Genomic DNA, 25,151 nt, shown 5'->3' on the forward strand with positions numbered 1-25,151 from the left:
CTAGCCCCCAGCGTGCTACCCTGTGGCTATTGCAGCCATCTAGTTTGCATTCTGCTTCCCCTGTGATCTCCACAAGAACCAATAAATGGTGCACTTGGTGATAACTTTTCCAAACCAAACAAAAAAATAAATACTCTACAAAAAAAAAAAGCATAATGGAGACATACTCTGTAGGAGTTTCCAAGATGGTTTGCAGCAGCTACTCAGGCATCAATGCCAAACCAAATTATCTGAGTGGTAGAAAAGAGTCCCCAAACAGCTGCCACCAGCTGTAGCAGGCCAGCTTAGAAATAATGGAAAGAAGATGGGGTTTTTTTGGTCTTTTTTTTTTTTCCCTGAGCATTACAAGAAATGGGAGCAGAACTATGTAGAGTGTCTGCACCTTCTAAAGACTCTTTTGTTGCATATAATCCTTGGAGCAATTTCCATATGTCACCATCTGCTGGTACACTCCATTTCTGTGTTGCAATATTACCTTAATCTACAACTTCAACAAGATGATTCCTAAAATTCCCATGACTGTCTTTAGAAAGTCTTTTTTTTTCCTATTTTTCTTTACAGTGATCTTCTTTGGCTTTTTTGAGGTTGTCTTGAAGAACAACTGGCAGCTCCAAGCTTAACTTCAGGTGGGGAATAAGGCTGGTCTAAGGTGATTTTACCTTGAAGTGAGACTTTGATATCTTGTTTTCATTATGCTTTTCCTCTGGGATAGCCTTAGATCAAGGTAAAAAAACATTGCTTGTTTAGCAGTGAAGACCAGACCTCAGAGAAACACTAAAAAAAACCCAAAATGAAGAGCAGAACAGAAATTTCAGAGGTCAAAATGTCAAAAATACACCACAATTGCTTGGTTTTCACATCTTCCTCATCTGCTATCACCACTTCTTCTACTTTTTCTACCAAGCTAGTAATTGCTGAGGTTCCTGGTGATGCTTATCCAAGTTATAGTCTCTGAAGTATAAGACTTCAAGAGCCACAGCTTCTGTGTTCATAAGAACAACATAAATAACATAAACACTTTTTTAGGAGCCCAGGAAAACCTGAATTATTCTTTGGGGCAAACCCTGACTATTGACTGTGGGTTCCTCTGAGCCTGGAATTAGTGGAAGAGCTTGGAGCAACACTGGGGGCTTACCACCACCTCCAAAATGCACAACAAGGAGCCTCTCAGCAATAAAAAAGGAATTTGGGGGTTATTCTTTAGTGACAGGCTATTTTCTGTTGATTTGGTTGGAATATCCAGCCTCATATTCCAGACTGGAACTCAACTTTGAGTCATCTGTTGACTTTAATCATCACGTTATAGACATTAGATTGTTTTTGTCCAGGTCTCCTGATATATATTTTGCATCAATAATGTGACTTCATCTTTTTTTGCAGTCTTTTATATTCAGGAGACACACTCTAAGCTTCCAGCAGGATTCACAGGGTGAGAGTTCAATGCTGCACTTTATTTTAAGGCACGTTTGAGGAACAGCTTTATCTAGAAAGGAATTTGAATTTTTTTTTATTGTAGCTTATCATGTTTCTGTTGTATTCTGGCAAAATGTCAGACGTTGGCATCTAGAGGGGAGCTATTGTCAGTGACCTTTACACTGCCTTGAAAAAGCAATAGAAAGACTTCTTTTTTTCCTTTCCCTGTTTGCTCAAAGAAAGCAGAGGAGAAATGACTCTGAATTCTTTCAGCTAAATCTGTCTAAATCAGCTAAATTCTTCCAGCAGCTAAATCTTCACTTCTTAACAACAGGCCTCATCCAGAGCAGGTAACAAGGATTCCAGTCAATAGAAATAACTTAAATAAACCAAATAAACTCTGAGAAAACTTTAGATATCTTCCTCTTCCTCACGAGACTTTGGCTCTCCACATAGGGAGCCACAAAAGTGAGTGTTCCACTGTTCAAAAAAAAACCAACCAAAAAATTAAGACCAGTTTGCACAGCGCTGTAGATTAAACAAGAGAAAATGTTAGGTAATTAAATGCTAATGATTCAAGCTGGGTGCTTATGTTTTGGATTACTCCCCTAATAACGTTAGCATTTAAATGGTCAGCTTTGAAGTGAACAAACAGCCCATTAAGATGCAACCAGGGAGTTGGGGGCTCTTTGGGTGCCATTGTTTCAGTCTGGCTGGCTGCAGACTCAACAAAACAGCACTGATGGGATTTACAAGACTTATTTTTTTTGCAGTTGGAAGGGCTAGAAGGTTTTTTTTTTTTCCTTTTTTTAATGAAAGCTCTTATTATTGCCAACGCAGCGTGTGGGAAAAACCTAAATCTCCTCATTTCTTCAGCCCTGGGATTTCTGTTGTCCCTGCTGATTGCTTAAATACAAGTCAGTTGGTTCCCAAGCAGTGGCTCTGTGCAGGGATCATCCCACTGCAGCCATCAAACTCTCACCAGTTTGTTGACTCCTAGGTGGGATTTTGGGGTGTTTTCAAGGGTTAACAGAAAAATGCACTCCTCTCAGTGACAGCCAGAGGAACTTCAGTGATGAAAAAGGAATAAGGATGAAGAATGAAAAATTCTCACAAGCAGTGGCTACTGAAAAGACAGAAATAATCAAGAGATGATTGTCAATGGAACAGAAGATTCTCCAGGAGAATGGAGATGCAGGAATAGCTGGGCAAAGGCAAAGCACTGATGGAAAATGAACAGCCTGATGCAGCTCAGCTTCTCTCTTCTCCAAAGCCCCTATCAGAAGGGGAGTGCTCTGACAGCCACATGTTTCTTGGTGGCAACTGTAAATATTGACATTTTAGTGACTACCACAGTGGGAACTTGATGTAACTCATTAAAGGTAATGGGGCTTTTTGGCTGAGTTTAAAGTGAATCATTTCAGGCCCTGTTTGGTGCATTAGGGGGAGGAGAACTGTTCTTAAATTGGCTTTGCTCTCTGATGTCTTCTACAGGATGTATAAATGCCAGAGTAAAACTTGTAAAACTACCTTATTTGTTGGTTTTGATCTTTTGTGGTCTGCTAAAGGATCTATTAAAAATGCCACAACATATATACTGCTAGGTGTCAGATCCTAACTGAAGAAATAGGTGATCTGGATGTCTAACAAAGACTTCTTTATGCCAAAAAAAAAGTGAAATAGTGAAACAGTTCTTAGTTAGAAGCATAAATCAGTTGCACTAAGCCCATTTATTTCAATTATTCACTTGCTCTCTTCACTTTGGTGATGTCATTTCTGTCATTTTTAATCCTTTTTTGTTTCCTCAGAAATGCTAGCTAGAATTTATCTATTTATTTTGGTCTCCTGGTCCATTTTTGTTGACTTGGGGAGTCCCTTTAAGGGATATTTCTACAGCTTACCACCCACACATGACACGACCAGCAAAATGATGGCAGTTATAATCCTGCGTGGGCTCTTTGTAGCTACACAAGAGGGCAGAGATTTGGGTCTGTATTTCATGCAAAGGCTGAATGTAAGAAATTAGCAAGTTGTGCAAAAAAAACCCCAAAAAACACCCCTCCCCACAGAAAAAAAGTGAATCCAAAATACAACACTGACACAGATAAAGGGAGATCAATAGTATGATTAAAGCAGTAGGATCACACTGAATTTTATCCAAGTGTCTACAGCTGTTAGAGTGAATGTCTGATGATTTTTTTAACTAGCCCAATTTTAATTGGGTAGGTGGCTGAGAAAGCCACGTGAAGCCTGACTTTCCTTCCAGCTCCATTTTTGTTACAAAGACTTTAACTGCATAAAATCAGCTCTGTGAGCTGGTGCAAGGACAGTCAGCAAAGTAACCCCCACCCCACCAAACCTTTCCAGCTATCTCCTTCAAACAAATCATCTTCTTCACAGGCATCCACCTCCTAGGATGAGCTAGGAGATGAACTAGCAGATCACTGCAGATCATAGGTGGTTTTTAAGTTAAAATACACCTCTTTGTTATTCCTGAATAGTATGATCCTTCTGTTACTGTAATAACAATGCCCATATAGATAGGGGTGCACAGAAAAGTTTGCCAGACCTACCTTAAACCCTATGTGTGAATTTGGCTGTTTGCCTTAGTGAAGATTATGCCATCTGCATCTTGGATTTAGCCTGGGTTGCTAAATCCAAGAAGTGGGTTGTTATCATATTTGTTATCTTTATTTTAGTTGTTAAATTGTTCTTACCTCAACCCCCAAGTTTTGCTTGATTTATTTCTGATTCTCCTCTTCATCCCACTGGGGAGGGAGGAATGAGCAAGTGGCTGCGTGGGGCTTAGCTGATGGCTGGGGTTAAACCACAACAGCTTCTTTGGCCAGATCTTTCCTTGTTCCACCACCCCATCCACTTACCTCTAACATCAGCAGATTTGCAGCATCTTCCTTCAAAAGGGCTGATTCCCAAGGTGGGATTTGTTTGGAATCATCGTTTGCTGCAAGTAAGTAATTAAGTTTTTAAAAAAATAAACCTTAAGAACAGTTTATTTGCCAGCTCAATAAGGTAAAGGTAAAATGGGAGAGGCCATGGACCCATAGGAAAGCTGTGGTCTTTAATGCTGGGTGTGGTAGCTGAGTGGGAAACCAGCTGTGCCTGTAACATTAGGGCCCCTCTACAACTGAATAAACCCCTCAAAGGGCTGCACCAGATTCTGCAAAGCAGAGCTACCTGGAACAAAGTCACTCTGCTGCTGCCACTCTGTTCTGATTGATAGGAGCAAGTCTTAGCTTCAGAAAGATGTATAGCTAGCAGGAGTATTTCTAGAATCCCTCCAGGTTGCATCTTCGAAAGCAGGATGGTTTTGCCTCTTTCCTGCCCCTCCTCCTCCTCCTCTCTTGTTCCCTCCACCCTGGGCAAAGTCTGATGCATGGTTAAAGCATATGCTAAACGTGGGAGGAAGAAAAGAGTCCCTTCCAAATCTTCCTGTCTTTTGACAGCAAAACAGCTGTATCCATCCTTCTCCCTTAAAGGTATGAATTAGAACTGAAGAGCTACTACTCCAAAACCACTTCCCTTTTGACAGATCTTTTTTTTGTATGTGGTGGCTACGGTTGTCAGCAGCAGTTTTTTAAGTTTCTAAGGATATTTAGTATTAGAGGGAAGACCCATCATTTTTTTTTCCCTTTTAAAGCAGGAGAAATCCAGGAAGAGGATGACCATGCTGGCCATAGACAGCTGTACCTCTGTGTCCAGTTTGACTCGTCTGATCTGGCAGCCCTTGATCTTGCAGGCTCTAAAAGGCAGAGCTGCACATTCAAGGGTGAAATCCCTTATCAGTATTGATCTCAGCACGGACACTCAACTCCTGGCCCAGATATGGCAACAGGATTAAGGGAGGACACAAGATTTTGTTAAAAATTTCCTCCCCCAAGGTACATCGAATGGGACTGAGGCTATAAAGGGAGTGAATCCAGTCCTGTGTCTTCTTAACAGGTATTAGACTGATTTTTAGGAGGGCTTGCAAAGACTTTGGCTTTAAAAACTGATTCATGGAAAGGAAAAGCCTCTAAATATCAGAGGCTTGCTACAAAAGAAGCTTTGGGGAGAGAGAAACAAGAGATCAATAGCCACTGGAGAATAGAAAAATGAAGCAGGTTTTGGTGAAGAAAAAGATCTCCTAAAAGGATAACAGTATTTAAAAAACAAGGAGGAATAAAGCAGGCAAAGAAATCAAGAGGACTGACTCTAGGTTAGAGCCACTTCACACAGGCTGACCAACCATAATCAATTGCCCTGTTGGTGGTCTTTAAATAAAGGTCAGACAAAATTGTACAGAAATCCACGTGGGGATTATTCAAGTGCTTATTTAAGACAGGGGGTTGCCTGTGGGAGGCAGTGCTCAGTGTTTCACTTTCACTGTATTTCAAACAGTGCTTATTTAGTTTATTATTGCATTTGGAATGACTCCCTTCATAGAGATTTTCAGGTCTCTTTGTTCTCTTCAAAACTCTTTGCCATTCACGTGTCTCCCCAGAGCTGCAACAGAAAAGGAAATTTTTGAGTTCAGAGTCTGTCGTTTCATCTGTGCAGCTTGCCAAAGATCTCAGGCCTCACCCTATGCAAATGATCAATCAAAATTTCACCCTCTGCTCCATTGGTCCACGCTCCCCCTCTGCCCCTCTCATTGAAGCAGCACACCATACACTTGAGAACCTTGTCGTTGCAAGATTGATGATGAAATCATGGCTGTTTACCCTTTGGAAAGCTTAGATCTCAAGCACAAGGTGACAAAAATGTTTCTCTAGAACGATCTGCTGACCTTCTGTTCCCACAGAAGCTGGATAATTGGAAGACACGTGCAGTGCCATGGTTGCACAGGCAACAGGAGCTCCTGAAAGCAACCCCCCTAAGGAAGGCAAGGCTGAGCATCTGTTGTCACTGCCAATCTGGCAGGAGAAGAGATGGAAGGAAGGAATGTGACACGGGAAACGTGGAGCTTGCTGCTGCCTGGCTGGTTGCCACCCTGCTCATCCCCCTGTGGTGTCCAGCATCAGGTTGCCCACAGGATTTGAGCTCCTCGAATGAGGCGTGTTGGTTCAGACAGCTCATCTTTGAATTTTGGCAAGGAAGTTGTCACTCCCTGAGAGGCTCAACTCTTCCTAAAGGTGTAAAGCTCAGCTTGCTTTCAGGAAAATCTGTGGTAGTGAGGAGGAGCAGATATTAGGAGTGATGGTGTGGGCAGGGAACTTCTCTTTGTGGAGCAGAAAAGCAAATTTCTCAGTTCTTTATAACAGAGCTGCAAAGAGAGTGTGTTTTGACCTACAACAAGTCAGATGCTTGAGCTAGTGTGTGTCCTGTAGAGTCTAAATGGAACTTTCAAGACAAAGATTCTCCAGATCTGAGCAATTCACTCTCCATTATCATCACTGGGAGTTTAAGCCTGATTTTACCCAGGGCCTGAAATGGGAGCACTGTTGGGTCTTTGTGCTGCTCACCATGATATAAATATATATATAAGGAGCATGGCAACATACAGACCTACTTCAGGACTGAAACTCCTCTGAAAAGTGTCCTTCAAGGCAAAACTGATTTCATAATATGTGAGTACTGTAGGGAACATTTTCCACTCTTTTTTTACAGAGAGTGTGCAAGTTGGGCTCTATCTTTGACAAAATGGTATTTGATATGAGCTATTATTAGCTGAAGAAGATAATCTGTTCAATGAAACGTTCATTTTCTGGTCCTAAATTGTTCCTGTTCCCTAAAAGCACCAATCCCCCAGTAATTCAGCACACGGGCTCTGCTAATGTTATCTTCGATGCACCTATTTAATGATAATTTGGCTTAAAATAAGGGTGAGAAACAAAAAAAAAAGGCTGACTGAGGAAGAATTCTGATCAAATGCTAGAGGCAGACACTGTTCATGTCGAGGAGCACAGAGGTTTACAAGAAAACAGAAGGATAAAATGCAATTTTTACATTTTATTCCAGGCTGTTTATTCAGCTCTTTTCCCCTAAGAATCATTATCAATATTCTGCAGTTATTTATGCTTCCATTTTTGATGGAGCTCAGGCTTGGTCAGCAAATCTTTTCTAGAATAAAGCCTTCTTTCTTTTTTATATCTGCTCACAGATGTTTGGGGAGGAGATATTGATCATCCTGTAAATGGACAAGAAAGCAGTTGCTTTTGAACCAGAGGCTTGTTTTCCTCATTACAGCTCTAAACCACTTGCTGGGTTTTTAAACTTATTCAATCCCCTGTTCTGTTTCATCAGCTTCCCTTCAGGGCTTGGGTTTATTTTTTTTTTTGTTATTTTGGGGTGTTTTTTTTTTGCCTCTCCTCCATCAAATCCTTGAGGTTGCAAAATTCCTGGGGTCTTTCACTCCTCATGCTAATCAGAGCTGAGAAAACTCAGGAGTGAGTGTGTGTGTGTGTGTTTCTCCTTATGCTTTGAAACCCCACTGATGCAGTGGTACAGCCACTCAGATATTATGGGGTGGATGCTTTTGTGGTGGGTTGACCCTGGCTGGCCACCAGCTGCCCACCCAGCTGCTCTCTGTCTCTCTCCCCTCAACAGATGGGGGAGAAAATAAGCCTGGGTTGAGCTACACACAAGATCACTCACCAATTGCTGTCACCAGCAAAGCAGATTCGACCTGGGGAAAGTGAATCTGAGTTATTGCCCATGAAAAGTAGAGTGGGATAGGGAGAAACTAGGAGTGGCTGTGGAGCAACCTCTTCTCCACACCTACAGCATCTCCTCCCCTTCCTTCCTCTCCTCTTGGTGTCTGCAGGGTGGTTCCTTTCCCATTTTTCACCCCCCTCTCTCACAGAGCACCTCTGAGGCAGCAATAAATTTCTGAAGAACAAGAAAGTTTATCAGAAGCATGCTGCTATTTGATTTTTCCAGTCAAACTTGTTGTTTTCTCAAGCCCTGCAAACTCTTGCAATAAACACCCATATTTTTAAGTGAAAATGTGTGAATGGGATAAAAAAAAGCTTAACACCCTCAGGCTGAAGGGCAATTTGGAGGTGTGGCAAGTGTTGCTTTACCAGCAAACAAAATGTTTGCAGCAGGAAGAGATTGAACCTCCAGAAGCTGATGTTCCAGTGACCCAACATCACACACTATCCCAGTTTTCAGTCACCACCATTCACATGGACACTCAGGGGCTCAGCTCCTGCCTCATAGCAATGAGCATGGACATCAAGGTCTCTGGAGTTACCCTTGTGTAAAAACTGTGTGGCTAGAGGTTGTTATTTATGAAACCATGGACAAAAGCATTTCTTATTACCCATAATAAAGAGAAAACAACTCTCCCAACAACTGCCACGAGGCAACAGGGTGCCTTGCTGTCCACCCATCCCTGTGTCCAGCTCCACACCCCTTCCCTTTCCTTTTCTGTTTCCAGAGGGGCTGTAATAAACCCCAACGACTTCACCCTTCTTGGAAGAGGCTGAACAAACTCCAGGCTCTGGCAGGACCCCACCTCCCCACCAGGCTGACACTCATGCATCAAATTCCTTGACAGAATTCTTCCTACCCACATCTGTTGGAAGAATGTGAAGAATTTGCCCAGCAACAAATGATGGGTTTGGTTAAGCTTTTAAGCTGGGAATTTTATGGTCCACTAATATGTTGCTTGGAAGCTTTGGGCTATTCCAGTGTAAGCCAAACAATAAACTAAAATAATAATAATAATGTAAAAATTCACATCTATTTCCCTCCTATTTCTTGAGGTATATTCCAGGCTGAGCTGTCAGTGCCAAAACCTCTCAGTGAAGATAATCCAATGGACTAGGAATTACTTTGCATTTTTGGGGAAGGGCTTTCTCAGCCATCAGGTGGAAATTCAGTTTTGCCTGGAGTGTTTTGAAGGTCTGGGAAGCATTTTGAGTGTTGGGGTGAGAGTCTGGAGGGGCAGGCAGCCTTCAGAGTGTTGACTCCATGGGTACTCATCATCCTAGGGCTGGATTTGGTTGCAGGGATGACCCTTCTACATCCAGCACCAGGAAAACCACACACTCAGAACCACAAATGGATTGATAACTGTAAAGATAAAGCAAGTTAATTAAATTCTCAGTGTAAATTAAGCCTAGTCTGAATGGTTTTGGTAGCTATGCAAGACTGAAACAAGAGACAGGAGAATCTGCCCCAATATACCAAATATTAAATAGTAGAATATATCACTTGTGTATTTGTGTTCTTTGTATTGCTTGTAATATTATTGTATTATACAATATAAATGGTATTATTTGTAATACTTTGTATTATCTGTGTGTGTTCACATAAATATAAGAAGAATACTGTCACAGTACTCACTAACATCAAAAAAGACCAAGCAGGTCATATTTTGAGGATACCAGGTTTTATTTTAATAGAAAACCAAAACAAAAGGGAAAAAAAAAGCTTGCAGTAGATGAAGCTCTATCTCAGCAAGACTATTTCCTAAGTATATCAAGACACCCATGTGGGTACTGTTCAGGGCTGAGCTGGAGCAGATCAATACCAACCTGCCTCTGACAAGATGAACCATCCAGAGGTGTTGCCATTCAAAAAAAAAGTGTCATTTTCTGCCACGACTGAATACAGCATTTTGTGTAGCAAAAGAAAGAAAAAGAATGTTTTACCTAGAACTTTTCTAATTTCTCTCAGAGCTCCAATAACAATACCCATGATTCCACCCAGCTATCAAATTATTCTTGCTTTTAAAAGCTTCCTTTTTTTTTGCTTTAGGTTCTGATGATTGACTCTCCCTGCAAACTGCTTTGTAATGCTCTGTATGGAGGGCAGTATATAAAAATAAATTGCATTGAGTTTGATCCAAACATCATTTAACTCAGAATTACACTGAGGTTTTGGGCTGGTTTTAATTTTCCCCCCCCTCCTCATATCTAGGTCTGACTGTAAAGTCAAATAATTACTGTTTGCTATCATAAAGTCTAAACAAGGGGAAAAAAAAAACCCTTATTGCTGTTTCAATAAAATTCATGTTGTTATTTCAAAATAGAGTTCTTTTGTCAGCCCCCACTCTCCTGTACTCATCCATACCCAGTGCCACTTGGATCACTGATGGATTCACATGTCAGAACCTGCAGAAATCACAGGATTGGGTTTTACTCTTCTGCTAAACTGATCACTGGAGAAAGAGTGAGTCCATTGGAAAATTAGCTTTTATTTACAACAGTGAAAAGATGAAGCCTCTTGCTGTTGCTCTGGAGTTATCACCTTCCTTCTAGTAAACCTCAGGACACCCAATTAAAGTTAACTTTGCCTGTAAAGTTTGCTGGGAAGAGCTGCCATGTTGTCATTCAAAGGACTTCCTACTGAACAGTTAGAGACAAAACATCTAATTACCTGATTATGTTGCAAGAATGGTTTGTTACACATCCTGAATTTTGCCTACCATCAACATACAGGCTGTGCTCATCACTGACTCACATAAACAACCACCAAAAATACCCCAAAATAAGACAGAACAATGGGTTTCAGCTACTATTGTTCCTCAACAGCAGAGATCTTTTTGCTAGTGCTTCAAAATAACAGATCTCTCCAGTAAAATGGGAATTTTGGGGAGGTGCAGCTCAGGAGCAGGAGTTGGTTCTGTTCTGGTTCTGATCCCACGTGAGGTGATTGTGGATTTACCCTTACCCTGAATGGAGACATTTTGGGTTTATGCCCAGGTTTACTCCACAGCTGCTCATTTGTCTGAGCAACACAACCAGTGGCAAAGGCAGAAGAGCATCAGCAAGGAAATTCTGCTCTTTTCCAAGCAGGTTTTCTTTCCTGAAGGTTGGGTTTACCACGGCTGGCCAGCACAGAGAACACATCTGGGTGGTCCAGGCAAGGAAAAATTCTGCTCTTTTTCTTTCCTGAAGGTTGGGTTTACCACGGCTGGCCAGCACAGAGAACACATCTGGGTGGTCCAGATGCAAAACCAAACATGGATAAGGAACTTTAACTTCTTTTCTAACAACTTGAGGCAAGACAGAGGGAGAGAAAAAGGGGGTTTTATATGTCTTATGACAACAATTTCAGTGGAGGCAGTTTTTTACTGTGCCACTATTGCACTGTGAGCATCTTCACATCACCCATAACACAGTCCCACTTCTTCTGTCCCAACTCTCACACAAACATTAATCACGTCCTCAAGGGACCCTCTTTTCCAGAAAGGAGAAGAATTTACCCTCCATAACATATCAGTCTCCAGTTTGTCCTGAAAAGGCTGCCAATTGTGCTGAATTATGTATAAAATCAATGCAAGGTTCTGTCTGCCAGGGATGGGTTGACATCAGCAATCTCGTTTTCAATGAGGTGGGTCACAAAGTCCCAAATCTTTGTGACCACAGAATAAGGGCCTGTTCCTTCTCTGTGTCTCTAGTTCACAAATCATACCCCTTTTGTCATGTTTTTAGAATTAAAAAAAGCTTCACAGCAAGATGATGCTCTCCTGAGACACCTCTTTAAGTGCAATGGGTAAATTTATACACTGTTATCAATGAGGTACTACTCTCATCTGCCCTTTTCTACTCTAATTTCATTATACTCATTATTAAAAGGACATTCACAAACATTTTGTGTGTGTGTGATCTCACATAGTGCTATATTCAATCCACCAAAAAAATACCACTCAAGACTCACCAGGATTTTCAATGGTGGAGAAAAAAAATCTCCCCTGCAATAAGATGCAGAGGGATGCACAAGGACAACATATTCCAGAACAACTTTGTGGTGATCTTCAGGGAAGCCTGATGGGTTTTTTTTTGACACTGATGATGAATCCTGCCCTTGGAAAATCACCATCACTGTGCAGGTGTAGTGAATAAACAGGCTCTGTGGCCAACAGACTTAGAATAAATACATATGCAGCACACAGCTCAGGACCCAGCGTGGTCCAGAGTTCAGCAGACACAGCACCTTAGTGAATACAGTGAGATGTAACAAGGACAAAGTCATTAAAGGACATTTTTCCAACAGAAATCAGCTGAAAATCAGTAACAACTTGCAATTGTGATGTCTGTTTTCCAAAACAAACCCATTCCTGCTTATATTACGGGTAATTAAAGCCATGCACTCTCATATACAGCTGCAGGAATGGATGTTTTCTCTGATGCTTTGAGGGCATCCACAATGGGAGCATCTCTGTTGGTTCAGGAGCTTTGTGTCTGAAGCCACTTTTGAAGGGTATTCTGCCAGTCTCAGCTCCAGTCTCTAACACGTTGCTCCAGTAGACCTGTTGACACTGCTGGATTTCAAAGTGACAAAGTTTTTCCTGGGAACTGGAGCTGCTGGAGTGGTGTTCAGCAAAGAGGATTGCCTGCTGGTCCCTGAAGGATCGTGCTCAGAATATTTCCTTATGGTTCTTGTCCCCTGTGGAAAGTTTACGACTGTTGGAGCCTTCAAAGAGCTGCAGGCTCAGGGGGAACGTCCAGAAAACTATTTTGTGAATAAATGCAACAGGTTTGTGATGTTTCCTTCCTGTAAAATCTAGAGATTTTCATGGCAAAACTCAAAAGATGCTGTTTTCAAAATAATGGCTTTCACCCAGCACATAAAATACCAAGGGCACAATTCCCTGCTCCTGAGCATGGACTGGGGCTTTTTACATCTCAAACAGGAGTTGAGGATTTAAAGTCTTTTTTCAGCAAATATTTCATTAGTCATACCAACAAGGAACAACTGGGAACAGCAAAGCAACTAACTCAGAGCTAGAGCTTGGACTCAGACACTCTGCAGACAGATTATTCAGTCAGTGAGAATTCTTACCACACAGACAAAAATGAGATCAAAAAAACTCAGCCATGGCTTGGAATTCTTCTGGTATGTGGCACGACAGCAGAGAAGTCTTTGAAGTTGCCTCTCTCATTCCATGAAGAGTTTTTAAGGGTTACTTTTTGTTGTCATTCTCCTTGGTTGCCTCCATCCTGCCCGAACGAGGAAAAATCTGCTCCCAAAAAGATGGGGCACTGAATATTATTTCCTGGCTAGACCAGGCTAAAAGATTCATTTTTTTGTTTATTTCTCAGTTTAGCTTAAAATAACCTTGCTGAGCAAACTCCTCTTTACTGACTTCAAGTCAAAACATCCCAGTAATGATTCTATGTTTTTACTGTAATTCCCTCTAATCATCCCAGCACAAAAACTCTGCTTGTTTTCATATCTGCTTTACACAATGCCACCAGTAATGAATGTTCTAGAATTGGAACATAATTTTGATTCTCTGGCCATTACTTTTGATTTATGGAGCACAGAGACAGCTGGGTTTTTATAAGCTCACTGTGCAGTGCTGCAGATAACAAATGGAATGGAATAATTAAACTCCTGTAATTTGGAACAGAGGAGTGGGCCTACAGATCTGTCTACCTATATATACCCAGCCCATACAAACAAATTTTATCTTCCAAAATAGGTATAAAAGCAATTTCCACAATGCTACTGTTCTCTGTGTCTAACCAGAACAAATTATGTTGCTCTCAGAACCAGGATTTGGGCTCTTTGGGAAGGGGCAAACCACCCAAAGGTGATTCTACAACATGATATAAATGAGATTTACAAATGTAGGGGTGTTCAAAAGAAGAAAAACCTCTCAAAAGAAGCATATTATAAGAAATTGTAGTAAATATAATCCATTGGGAATGAAGGAAGATTTTTGTTTGTTTGTTTTCCCTGGGTGCCACACAGGGAAATAGGAATTTAACAGGAATGTTCCCCATTAGAAGGAAAAAAAAATCAGGCACAGGTTGACCATTTAGTTCAGTTACAGGAGAGTGATCAAAGGTCTGAGAACAGCAGCAAAAGAGCTTGTTTTGGAAACTGAAAATGGGGAAGGGGAAGCCAGAAAGATTCTCTCAGGCTACCCAAGAGAACTAGGAAAGCAGATTTTGTTAATGACAACCAAAAGGGCTTCAAAAATACCTAGGAGGAGCTGGAAATGCAGCAAGCAATGAGAGTAATTCATAAACCAGAGAGCATTCCCTTCATGAGTGAGATGAAAATGGTCCTAAATACTTCCTAAAAATTCCATGGATGAAATTTGATTGTAAGTAGCTACTGGCAGTGGCTGCATTCTCTCATGTTCTAGAAACCCACAGAGGTGGCCTGGGAAAAATACTGTTTGAGACAGTAAATACTGAAAAAAAAGGAAGAAATGTCTTCTCAGCCACGTTGAGGATAAATGCTCAAGTCTATAGAGAACCAACCAAACCAAAATTAAGATTTTGATTCTCTGGGGCTCTAAACTGAAGAAAAACCAGGCAAGTTTGGTGCTGTAAAGTACCCCAAGTAGGAAGGGCAGCAGCACGACATCAGGAGCTCCAGAGTAGAGGCATCTCCAAGGTCTCCATCGTGCCAAATTTGCTGCTTGGTCAGTAGAGAAGCAGCAGGTTGGCTGGAGAGTGCCTTGCATTGATTGATCAAAGGGTCCCTGACAAGTGGGACATTCCCTATCCATAGTTTAGAAGGCACCTTCAGTCCCTGTGGGAAGCACTTGGCTTTTTTTTCCAAAATCATTCTTCTTCTCTTCTATTTCCCAGCTGGGCTTTGCTACCAAGGCAAAAATATTTCATTATTCCTGTGACATATATTACATAAAGGGGAATGATCCTCTGCTGTAGATAAACTCCTAGGAAAGATCCTTGCCAAAGTTAAGCTTACAGAGAGAAATGTAACACAGAGGGCATGAAAAAGTAAGGACAGCACCCAAATCTAGATCATCTAGATCTAGCACAGAAGATCCAACATTGGGAATTAGGTATTGAGACATTTGAGTGACTTTTCTGCATTTTATTGGAATAATTTATATTCAAATATAATCATAAACCAATAATTTATAGTCATCAATTTATAATAATAATTTATAACAATAATGAAGTAAAAGCAGGGACTTTGTTTTCACAGTCCTGATGAAGAAAGGGAAATCTACTACTCCTGCTAGAAGGAAAGCTCCTTAAGAAGACAGAGGCACTTCTGTAAGATAAAAATTGGCAGTGGCTTACCTGAGACATCATGAATGACTACAGACAGGTTTGAGAAACCCTTTTTTGGGATGTGTGTCCCATCACCTAGACATGTTCCCTTAAGGTAAATGGGACCATGGCAGTGTACATATAAATGTTCTTCAGGGTAAGGAATTTGGTAGGGTTCAAAAAAATACTACAGACCAAGAAGGAGAAGTCCCATGAAGCAGATTTCGTGTAGCAGAAGAGTGACTTTGCTACTTTGGCACCAGAAGAAGATAATTTGCTGTCTAAACCATTTTTGTTCCCAGCTGAGAAACACCTTTTGTCTGCAGAGCAGAGCAGAACAGACACAACCATCTTCCATTTCAAATTTACACGAGCTGATGAACACTTTACAAAGCAGAATCAAGCAAGACAGCCTCACTTGGACTAAGGGGAAGAAGTCAGTGCTCATTATCTGCCCCAAACTGATTTATGTCATTTACTTTTTGTACTCAGGATGATGACAGTGAGCTTTACAGCCTGCTTGTAGCAGTGCTACAGCACAGCCAAGAGCACATCAGCACCAGCAAAACCACCATGCAGGAGCTCAAATGGCACTTGGGGTTCAGCTACTTGGAAGGGAGAATGACAAGTATGTTTTAGACTCTTGTGGGATGAGGTTTAACATCCTTCATCCATACTTGCTGGTCACAGAGGTAATGGAAAGCTAGAACCACCCACATGTAAAGCTTTGTGTATCTATCTATCCCCCCAAAACACCCTGATCCACCTTTTTCACCCCTGAAGATCAGAAGGACATAGGCAATGAAGGACTATCACTGAAAAACAAAATACAAACTGTAGAAAGGCTAAGATGGGAAAGTTCCTAAGGCCTGATTTCTTGCCAGGAACTTCCCCTGGATACAGCATCTACAAGACAGATATAATATATATCACTGCCAAACCTCATTTCCAAACCAGGCTGCCAGAATTCCCCAGGACAACTGCAGGGTCTAAAGTTCAGCCATCCTCTTTTCTCTCAGTGCAGCCCTCTGACAGGGATTTAAGCATTTATCAGAGGTACAAAACCTGGTCACACATTTCTAGAATAAGAACCAACCTGCAGCTTGATGAAAGAGAATCAGTTCAAACATCTTTTTTTTTTCCTTGTAGAAGCATTTGAGATGCATAAAAATGATTTCTCCTTTGTTCTGTTCAGCAGACCTAATACTGACCTAACACTAGGCCTGGGAACCATTGCTGCAATTTCAAAGGAGCTGTAGATAGAGCTGGAAGATTGTCTGCTCAAGATAAAGCTCCTATTGCTGTGCAAAACAGCTGAGTGCTCATAAAAAGATGACCTCTATTCCATTTCAACCAAAAAGGTGCTATAGCCCAAACTGGAAATCCTTCACAAATCTTTCCCCCTCCATATCTGTTCATGTGCAATGTCAATTAAAACTCATCAGGCATTTCCATTTTGAGGGTTTCAAATAACAAGAATTATTATGCTTAAAATACATTTAAGGCTATTGATAATTTTGGTCCCTGGAAAATCAAGGCTTTGTTACAGCATCAAGCTGGTTCTGAATGTATGAGGTAGCAGCCAAGGCATGCAGATGCTGGAGGACTGGACCCCCATCTGAGAAGGCTGCTGCCTCTCAACTTCCATCAGGAGCAAGAGGAAGACAAGAGACACGCTCATCACAGTGCAGAGACAACTCACATGTGGGATTAATGGTCCCCCATTCAGATTTAAGGATTTCCCTCTGAAGTCCCAGTTGAATTTTGTCAGTTTGAGTGCTGTGCCAGTCTCAGCACCTGCATCCCCCTCCTGCTGCTCCAGCTCCCTCAGGTGACTGAGGAATTGGGGTGTTTCTGCTGAGCTTGAGCTTCACACTGCTCACAAGGAGGACCTTAATGGGTGTAGATGGAGACATGAAACCTGAGCAGAACTGCTGTAACCTAAATGTTTGCTTTGTTAGCAAAGAAATCATTGTCACAGCTTAGAAACATGGTGAGCAATGACTCATCTTCTAATGGGGCTTCTTGATAAAGCTCCAGGACAGTGAGCACCTCCTTGAAGGACATCATCTGATGAAGTTAACAGGGGATTGTCTTTACCTCAGCCCAAGGAAGTCCAGGAGGCAGATGACTGCCACCATCTCCAATTTATTTAGGCAACCCACAGCATCATCACACCATCATTCAACTATCAGTCTAGAAATGAGCCAAAAATGATGCAAGCTGTGTTATTTAGATAATGCCCCTTCAACCACAGAGCCAGACGTGGAGCTGCACATTTGGAATTCCCAGAAATGGCACAGCCCATTTTGCTTTTACCCAGGAACTTGCCTTCCAAATTCCTGCCAAATTTTCTCCTGTATGCAGCTTATTTTCAGTCCAGCAGTATGAAATGCTAAAGAAATGCACCTAACCTCAACCAAACTCAAAAAGCAATTCATGTTCTTCTTATTCACTCTACTCAGGGCTGCCCAGGTAGGAGGAAAAACCAAAACAAACCAAAAAGGCAAACCGAGCACCAGATCCAAAATTAGCATTTTATTCAGAACGTTGGGGTCAGAGGTGTTTCATTCATATTCTGGTACACAATACAGAGGCAAAGCTGTTCTCAGAAGTCTCTCCAGTTTGAAAGCTCCTTCCCCCTTCCCTCCCTGTCCCCAAAACATACTGGATATTTAGTCGTGCCACCTGTATCAGGCCAACTTCCCCTCCCTCCTCCCCCCCACCCCTTTGTTTATTTTTTTTTTAGTACAAATTAGGTAAAACTATTGTGCTAAGAACTTTTCTCCCTCCCCAAACGAACCAACAAAAAAAAAAAATAATAAAAATAAAAATTAAAAAAAAAATCTCGAGTACTCTAACTACAGTTCAACAATTGAATCAATGTCACTTGTTTGCAACCTGTTTTTGTAAATACTTTATCCATAACGAAAGATATAAACATGCAAAAACCTGAATCCATAGTCCAAATAATACATACACGTGTTCTGAAGTTTCTGCACTTCTCCACAGACTATGCCAATAAAACATTATGTACACATACCATTTTTTACAGTGAAGTGGGGAAAAATAAAAGACTAGAAATGAAAATAAAAAGAAAAAAAGTGTACATGGATTAAGACCAAAATGTGTCTAACATCCTAAAGCAAGAGGAAAAAAAAAAATAAACCAAACCAAAAGATCAATTCTGCTACAAACTGGTGATATGAAAACTCCCTTTATTTGCAACCAGCTGCATTAAGTTTTAGAATTTTAGTGAAAAAAAAAAAAATCCTCTCAACATCTAAAACTAGAAGTAATGTACATCCACCTCAGGGTCTTCTTTTCCCAGACAATAAAATTGCCCCATGAGGATTTTATATTCTTTTTTTTTTTTGCTGATTTTTCCATCTCCTTATTTTAATAAAAGCAATGCGATGTAACAAAAGCATGTTGAAGCCTATTGTGTTTCACCTGACTCCTCCCCACCCCAACATATTTTGTCTCTTTAATGCATCATATCTCATAAATCAGTACCATTAAAGCCTTAAACATAAAACTAATTCCCATCTGAAAAAGGTACAAAAAGGCACATAAAATCCCAGTGCTTCTGTACTGTAAAATTCAAGTGTAACTGAGCTCAATACTTTTCATTTTTCCAAACAGCATTGGATCACTGATATTCCACGGAGCCCAAATTGGTTTGCAGCCTAAGCCAAAGCCTTCAGCAAGCACTTGTGCTAGTAGACTACAAAGTTAAAGCCTAGCTTCTGTATGCTTTTTGGGGAATATCAGTTGAAATGTTTGTACTTGTCCAAAAATAAAGTTCACTTTGAAGTTCAGTCGTCGCCTCCACCATACATATCAGCCAGTTTCTTGAAACGTGGGCCCCAGTCATTTAGGTAGTCATAGTCTTGCTCACCACCACTACTGGAGGAGTTCAGAGAGCTCAAGGATCCAGCCGTGGAGCCACTGCCTTCATAGTCAAAGACTAAGAGGGAGTCATATGGTGGGGCTGTGGGGTCGTTGTCGGCTGCTTTGAGTCCCTGCAAGGAGGAGGAGGAGGAGAAAAAAAAGATCAAGTTCTGCATCTGAGAGAGAGACAAAACATAGCTGCAACATCCCAGCACAGTTAAATATCAACTGCCACTTCAAACCAAGTTGCTGCTCCTCTGCAATTCTGTTCCAAAGAGGATTCATGTTTTTGTTGTGAGAAAAAGATGCAATATGCTGCCTTAGCCCTTATGTGCTCTGCTGTCACCACCCATAAGGTTCCACCTGCTCTTCAGAAAACACATGAAGTGAAAGCCAAGGACAAGACTATAACCATTTTTTGTTTCCTCATTTCAAAGCCTTCAAGTTATTGACACATGAATATTGGGTCTTCAAGTAATTTTCAAGTTCTACTCTAAAGCTGAATAACCCAAACTAATCCCAGCACAAACAGAGAGACAAGTAGGGGAAGAATCACACTTCTTCCAGAGAAAAGTCTTTCCCTCCCTCTTTCCTCACACAGCTCCAGACTTAAACAATCAGTTTAATTTTAGAACGTGGGACAACTGCTCTGTGCTTCTCCTGGAAAGATTTATGAGTTGAATATAGAAGATTGGAGCCTGAAGTTAAAAAGCCTTCTTGTTTTGGATATTTCAACCTTGCAGTATCTGCCATGGGATTAGCAACGCTTCCTCAAGATCTCCACCTCGAGCAGGATCTACTCTGGCAGTCACTGACAAGGGGATAATCCACCTCTGAGGCTGAGCTGAGATTTTAAATTGCTGTTGATTTTAACTGGTGCCATTTCATGCTGGTTTTAGTTTTTAGGTTTGTTTATGGCTTTATTATACTCACTATTATTTACAGGGTTGAGCGTGCCTCCAAATTATTTATACTCTGGGTTTAGAAAAGTATGTTTTACCCTCAATTGTTTGTGACACAAAGGAGATGGAGGTTGTTTCTTCTTCTAGAAATACATAGGTAGCTAAACCCATTAATTAAAGCATATGGCACTGATAAGACAGAAGAGAATCCTGGTTCTTTATTGCCTGCCTAAAAATCACTCAGAAGGGTGCAAAACGAACCCAAACTAATTTTGCAAATCAGTGGTGGGAAGGCCCAGAATATTTATCAAACTAATGCCCTCTAATCAAGAACACATTTTGGGCTTCAAATGATTGTTTCATGTAGTACGACGACATCAAGCAGGTTATTAATAGCATGCATCAGAAGCAGAATTTTGAATTATCTGATAAGAATAATTGGCAAACGCTCGTTATCTTTTGAGTTTTCCATCCTGATGGCTGTAATGAGCACAGAACAGCTGAGATTCCAAAAAGGCAACAGCAAGTTTTGGAAGGCTTCCCTTATCCAACCTCAGAGGTGGAAATAGTTCTAAGGTTTTCTCTCCATTTCTGCTGCTCAGGCAGAAATTCAACTTTACTTCTTTGGCCTTTTGGTATTTCCACCTTCCCTTAAGCCTGCTTGGGGTGACAGACACCCATCCTTTCAAACACAGGGGACTGGGAAGAAGAATAAAAACCACTTGAGCTTCAGGAGTGCTGAGGTATGAATCCCAGGCATCCGTGGGTGAAAGTCATTTAGAAAGCCAGCTTGGAGAAGAAATGCAATTTCCCTGCAGCCCTGCCTGGTAACCCACAGGATGCTGATTTATTAAAAACCAGTGAACAAAAGCATTTTCCTCTTGAAATTCTGATACCTATCAGCTATCCATGGCAAGAAGACAGGCAGCCTCTTTCCACCCTTCCTTCCAAAGGGGAAGCTGGATTATTTTCTTTTCAACAGCTGCTATCATGAGGAGTATTTAAAAAGAAAACTAGTTTTGAGTGACTGACTGACACGATAGCATCTCACTAAGAAATTCACTATTTCTTATTCTTCTTGGAGGTTCACTCTATCAATAACCATTTACCAAGAATGAATTGAGGGTCCTCCATGTCCTCGTGGGATGAGACCTTTAATTTGCAATTTAAATCTCCTTTACCTCAGGCTGTGTCCTCTATTGATTAGAAATATAGCCTTAGCCACAACCTCTCCACCACAATAGAAGTTGTCTGAGATTTCTAGGGACAGCACGGGCAGCTCTTGAAAACCTGATTAACAAAGCTACTTCAACCAGCCCTGATTTACACTGTCCTGTAAATCCTCACTGCTCTAACTGCTAATTATGCTCCACGCTCTGCAGGTTATGTTTTAAAAGGCTCAAAATGGAAAACAAGGTCTACAGAGGGTTCTTAATAACACATGAGCTACTTCACTGACTTGTTTGTACGCTGGACTGGAAGAAAAGGAGGTTGTTCCCTTCCCCCCTTAAATTAGAGATTCATCAACTCATTGAAACAGACAAAACAAGAAAGTCCCCGAGGTCATTTAGCTTATGCCTGCAAAACATATTTTGATTATAAGGCACCTCTGGAACCTTCTTATTTTAGAAAGTTCTGTGTGTGTTATCTTACCTTTGGAAGCACTCTAAAAATACTCAAAGCTTTTCTCCTACTTGTAATTTGGTTTTCAACTGAGGAGTCAATAGGACACTACAAAAATACTCACACTTGGGTATGTCTCATTGAGTTAAGTAGGTTTAATGCAATGGAGGACAGCTAGAAAATAATATACCAGAAGAAATAAGAGTACTGGAAAAAAGGAAAGAAACAAACTGATCCACTATATCTTTTTCACTCTTCTTTTCCCCCCCTATGACTCTGTAATAAAGGTAAAAAGAAAAAAAACCCCACCTTGCTTGGCAATGGCAGTTAAATCCCCCAATATCTGAAATCACTGACCTATTGTTCCTTTCTGTCAAAGCTGAAGTAATTCAGAGGCTAGCCTGAACAATGCTGGCTGTGTGTCTGAGGTGCTGATGAACATTCAGGAGACTAAATGAATTCCTGCACAGGGGCCAGCATCCCAAAGGATCTCTGGGAACAGGGCCAAGTTCTCCAACAGACCAGACTGATCTCTAGAAGTCTGATCTCTTTGTGTGGGTACCATGTGCTACAGAAAGGGTTAGGTGGAATGCCCCCAGAGCAAAATGATACATTGCTGTGAAATCTTAATGAAAAAAGAAGATAAAATACATGAAACACAAACTACCTTATACAGCTCTTGTCAACCAGATGTTATAATTAATTCTGAGCTAACTTAGGAGACAAGAAAATTGTCATGTTTTCTCTAGCTGCATAGAGATTTCCAAGGTGAGTTTTATTTTAGAGACTGATATTATTGACATTATCTTCCTGTGTAAGAATAGCTGGGAGAAGCTTTCTCTTCTGGTGGGTGGCAAGTGGAAGCATGAAGGGAGGTATTGATCTAACACAACAGACAGCAGTAAGAAAGTGACTCCATGCTTGTCTGGGCTGGGTTGAATCAAGCATGGAATGTTTCTAGAGCTCCAGATGTACACAGTGATGCTACAGTCTTCAAAAGCAATAACCTCCTGAGAAAAAGTATTGCAAAAACAGCTTGCTAAGAACTTAAAAATGGTAAGTGCAAGGCAAAAATCCTCTTTGTTGAGATATCTCTTTCTGATACTGCTCTTCCCCAAACCTGGAGTCTCTTGAAATAGTGTTTTTTAAGAATATTTGTATGCTTCCTGCTAGTCAGCTCCCTGTAGGTTTTTTTAACAATTGTATTGCTGAATACCTTAAGAGGAGCAAACTCAATTTTCTGCAACTTGCTAACACCAAAGACTTTAAGTGTATTAGCCTGACTTTTATTTAAATCAAACCAGAATGAACACATTTGCTAGAACAGTTCTGCAATACTCTGGAATACCTGTCCAGTTCTAATTGCCAAAGAAAATAAGAAACTTAGAGAAAATAACTATTAATCTTCATCTCCAGAATATAGCTTATTTTTAAGCAGTAAATTTTGGGTTAGTGTTTATCTATAAGCAAACATAAGAAACATTCTCTCTCAAATTCCACAAGACTGATGATTTAAGACTGACCAGTGATAAAATAATGAAAGGAATACTGGTAGGAGCACTTCTTTCAGAGTTGTTCATGACCTGGTGTAGTCTGAACCTTACATTTATCTTTATTAGATTGAAGAATCAAAGATAATCCAAAGACTCTTAAAGCACTATGACAAGTATTAAAAGAACTTATGTAACACTTAATTTAGCTGCCCTGCTCCCTAATCGTATTGGCTGGAATTCTTTTGGTTCTTATTGAAGGCACTGAATTTCCATCATTATCTGGATTCAAAGGGTAACATATGAGGGAAATGAAAATTAACGTCTTCCATTATTAAATTACTGTGAATTAATAAATGAATTTAGGCTAAACTACAGTTTTGGTAGTCTATTTATTACTTGGAACCCATGGAATAATCCTGCTTGGAGATGCTGTGGTTGCAGCTGATAACATACTATGAATATAATTAATACAAACACACAGAAGTTAATTGATATATCTTCCCTTTCTCTTTGAATGAGTTAATTAAATTTGTCTCCACTTCAGAAGAACATATTTACTTCTATCCAGCAAGACAATTTCCTCTAAGTAAGTTTTCTAAAGTTGTTATGTTCAAACATAACAGCTACTCATGCAGAGTACAATTAACAAAACAGAAAAGCTTATCAGATCTTGGTGGGAAACACTTTTTTTCCCCTCCTTTACCTCGTTAATGAAGTCCCCAATGTCCCCAGGATGAGGAGCAGCTGATCTGACTGGATACTGAGGTTCTGCATGGATTGGCCTTTCATCAAGACGTCTGATTCCAACAGGTTTGATGGCATCTGGTTCCACAGTGTCAGGCTGCTGGAGCTGGCTCAAGTCATAATCCTGCAAAATAGGAAACCAAGACAGCACGTTAGGAGAATTTCAAACAATATCTGTCAGGGGGAACGCCAGGAGGGGGGAAAAAGGGAAAATGCAAAGTGTGATTTCACCCTAAGTCCTGTTTCCAGCATTGTAATGCAGAGGGTGAATCAATAATGTTGTTATTTGCATGCTAACAGGATGTTATTTGATTTCCACTCCCTGAATCTACCGTTTTGATTTTATCCCATCAGATTTGTAAAGTTTTCCATTGAGAAGCAAGGATTTGAGTAGGACTATTAAGAGACTAAACACTTTGCCTAGTAATGATGATTTACTGCACAGAGCAAAGATGCCAAATCCAACTCTTATTTTTCTAAGCAAATAAATGCCAGACCTTTTCATTCTGTGAAAGAGGCAGGCACAGTGCTCTGCAGCACGCTATAATACCTTCAAAGAATGAATTTAAGGCTCCTTCCCCATTTCATGTGGCTTCCATAATACGAAAGCCAAAGGGGGAAAAATAAATGTCATGAGAAGTACAAAGCTCCTCAGATTTGGCCTTAATTCCAAGCACTTTCTCAAAGATTACTTGTGGATCCGTTCATTAAGCACTTGATGCTGCAGTTTCAAACTCTGGCAGGCTGATGAAGGTAGCACAGCCCTATGAATTCCAATAAGCAGGAGGTATGTATAGAAAAATTTTAATTAGATGGATGTTTATGCATTTAAGGGAGATCAGTGTGATGCATTTCAGCATTATCATTCACCTCGTTGCTGTCATGTCTAGAAGGCAGTCGTGCTCCAGGATGCCTCTGCAGTAGGCACTGGTAAAGATGCAGGACAAAGAGCTGGGCTTAAAGGCTTAAATTAAAGTCATTCACAAGCTGCTGGAAGACTGGGGCTCATGCCAGCTCTACTGTATGCCTTGCCCCTCAAATAATCCAAGCAGTTGAGGGGCATCTCAAATAAGCTCCTGTATCATCGGTCTCAATTTTTTCAATGGTGTTGTTCTGGTAAAAAATCTTATTTATAATCAACCCCAAAC

At 40.7% G+C, this 25,151-nt stretch overlaps 1 protein-coding gene across 1 annotated transcript in view; it reads right to left on the minus strand.

Moving 5' to 3' along the window:
• Positions 1 to 17,872: 17,872 nt before the first annotated feature.
• The window catches only part of CDH2 (cadherin 2, type 1, N-cadherin (neuronal)), a 36,153-nt gene continuing 28,874 nt past the window's right edge, over positions 17,873 to 25,151 (minus strand). Inside the window, exons 14-15 of the mRNA XM_008950220.1 lie at positions 23,963 to 24,127; positions 17,873 to 19,372 (exon numbers count right to left, since the gene is read on the minus strand). Coding sequence (XP_008948468.1) covers positions 19,166 to 19,372; positions 23,963 to 24,127 — 372 coding nt within the window. The 3' untranslated portion in view covers positions 17,873 to 19,165. The remainder of the gene's footprint in view (positions 19,373 to 23,962; positions 24,128 to 25,151) is intronic.

This window comes from Merops nubicus, unplaced genomic scaffold (assembly GCF_000691845.1).
Source record: "Merops nubicus isolate BGI_N331 unplaced genomic scaffold, ASM69184v1 scaffold2622, whole genome shotgun sequence".
Classification (NCBI taxonomy): Eukaryota; Metazoa; Chordata; class Aves; order Coraciiformes; family Meropidae; genus Merops; species Merops nubicus.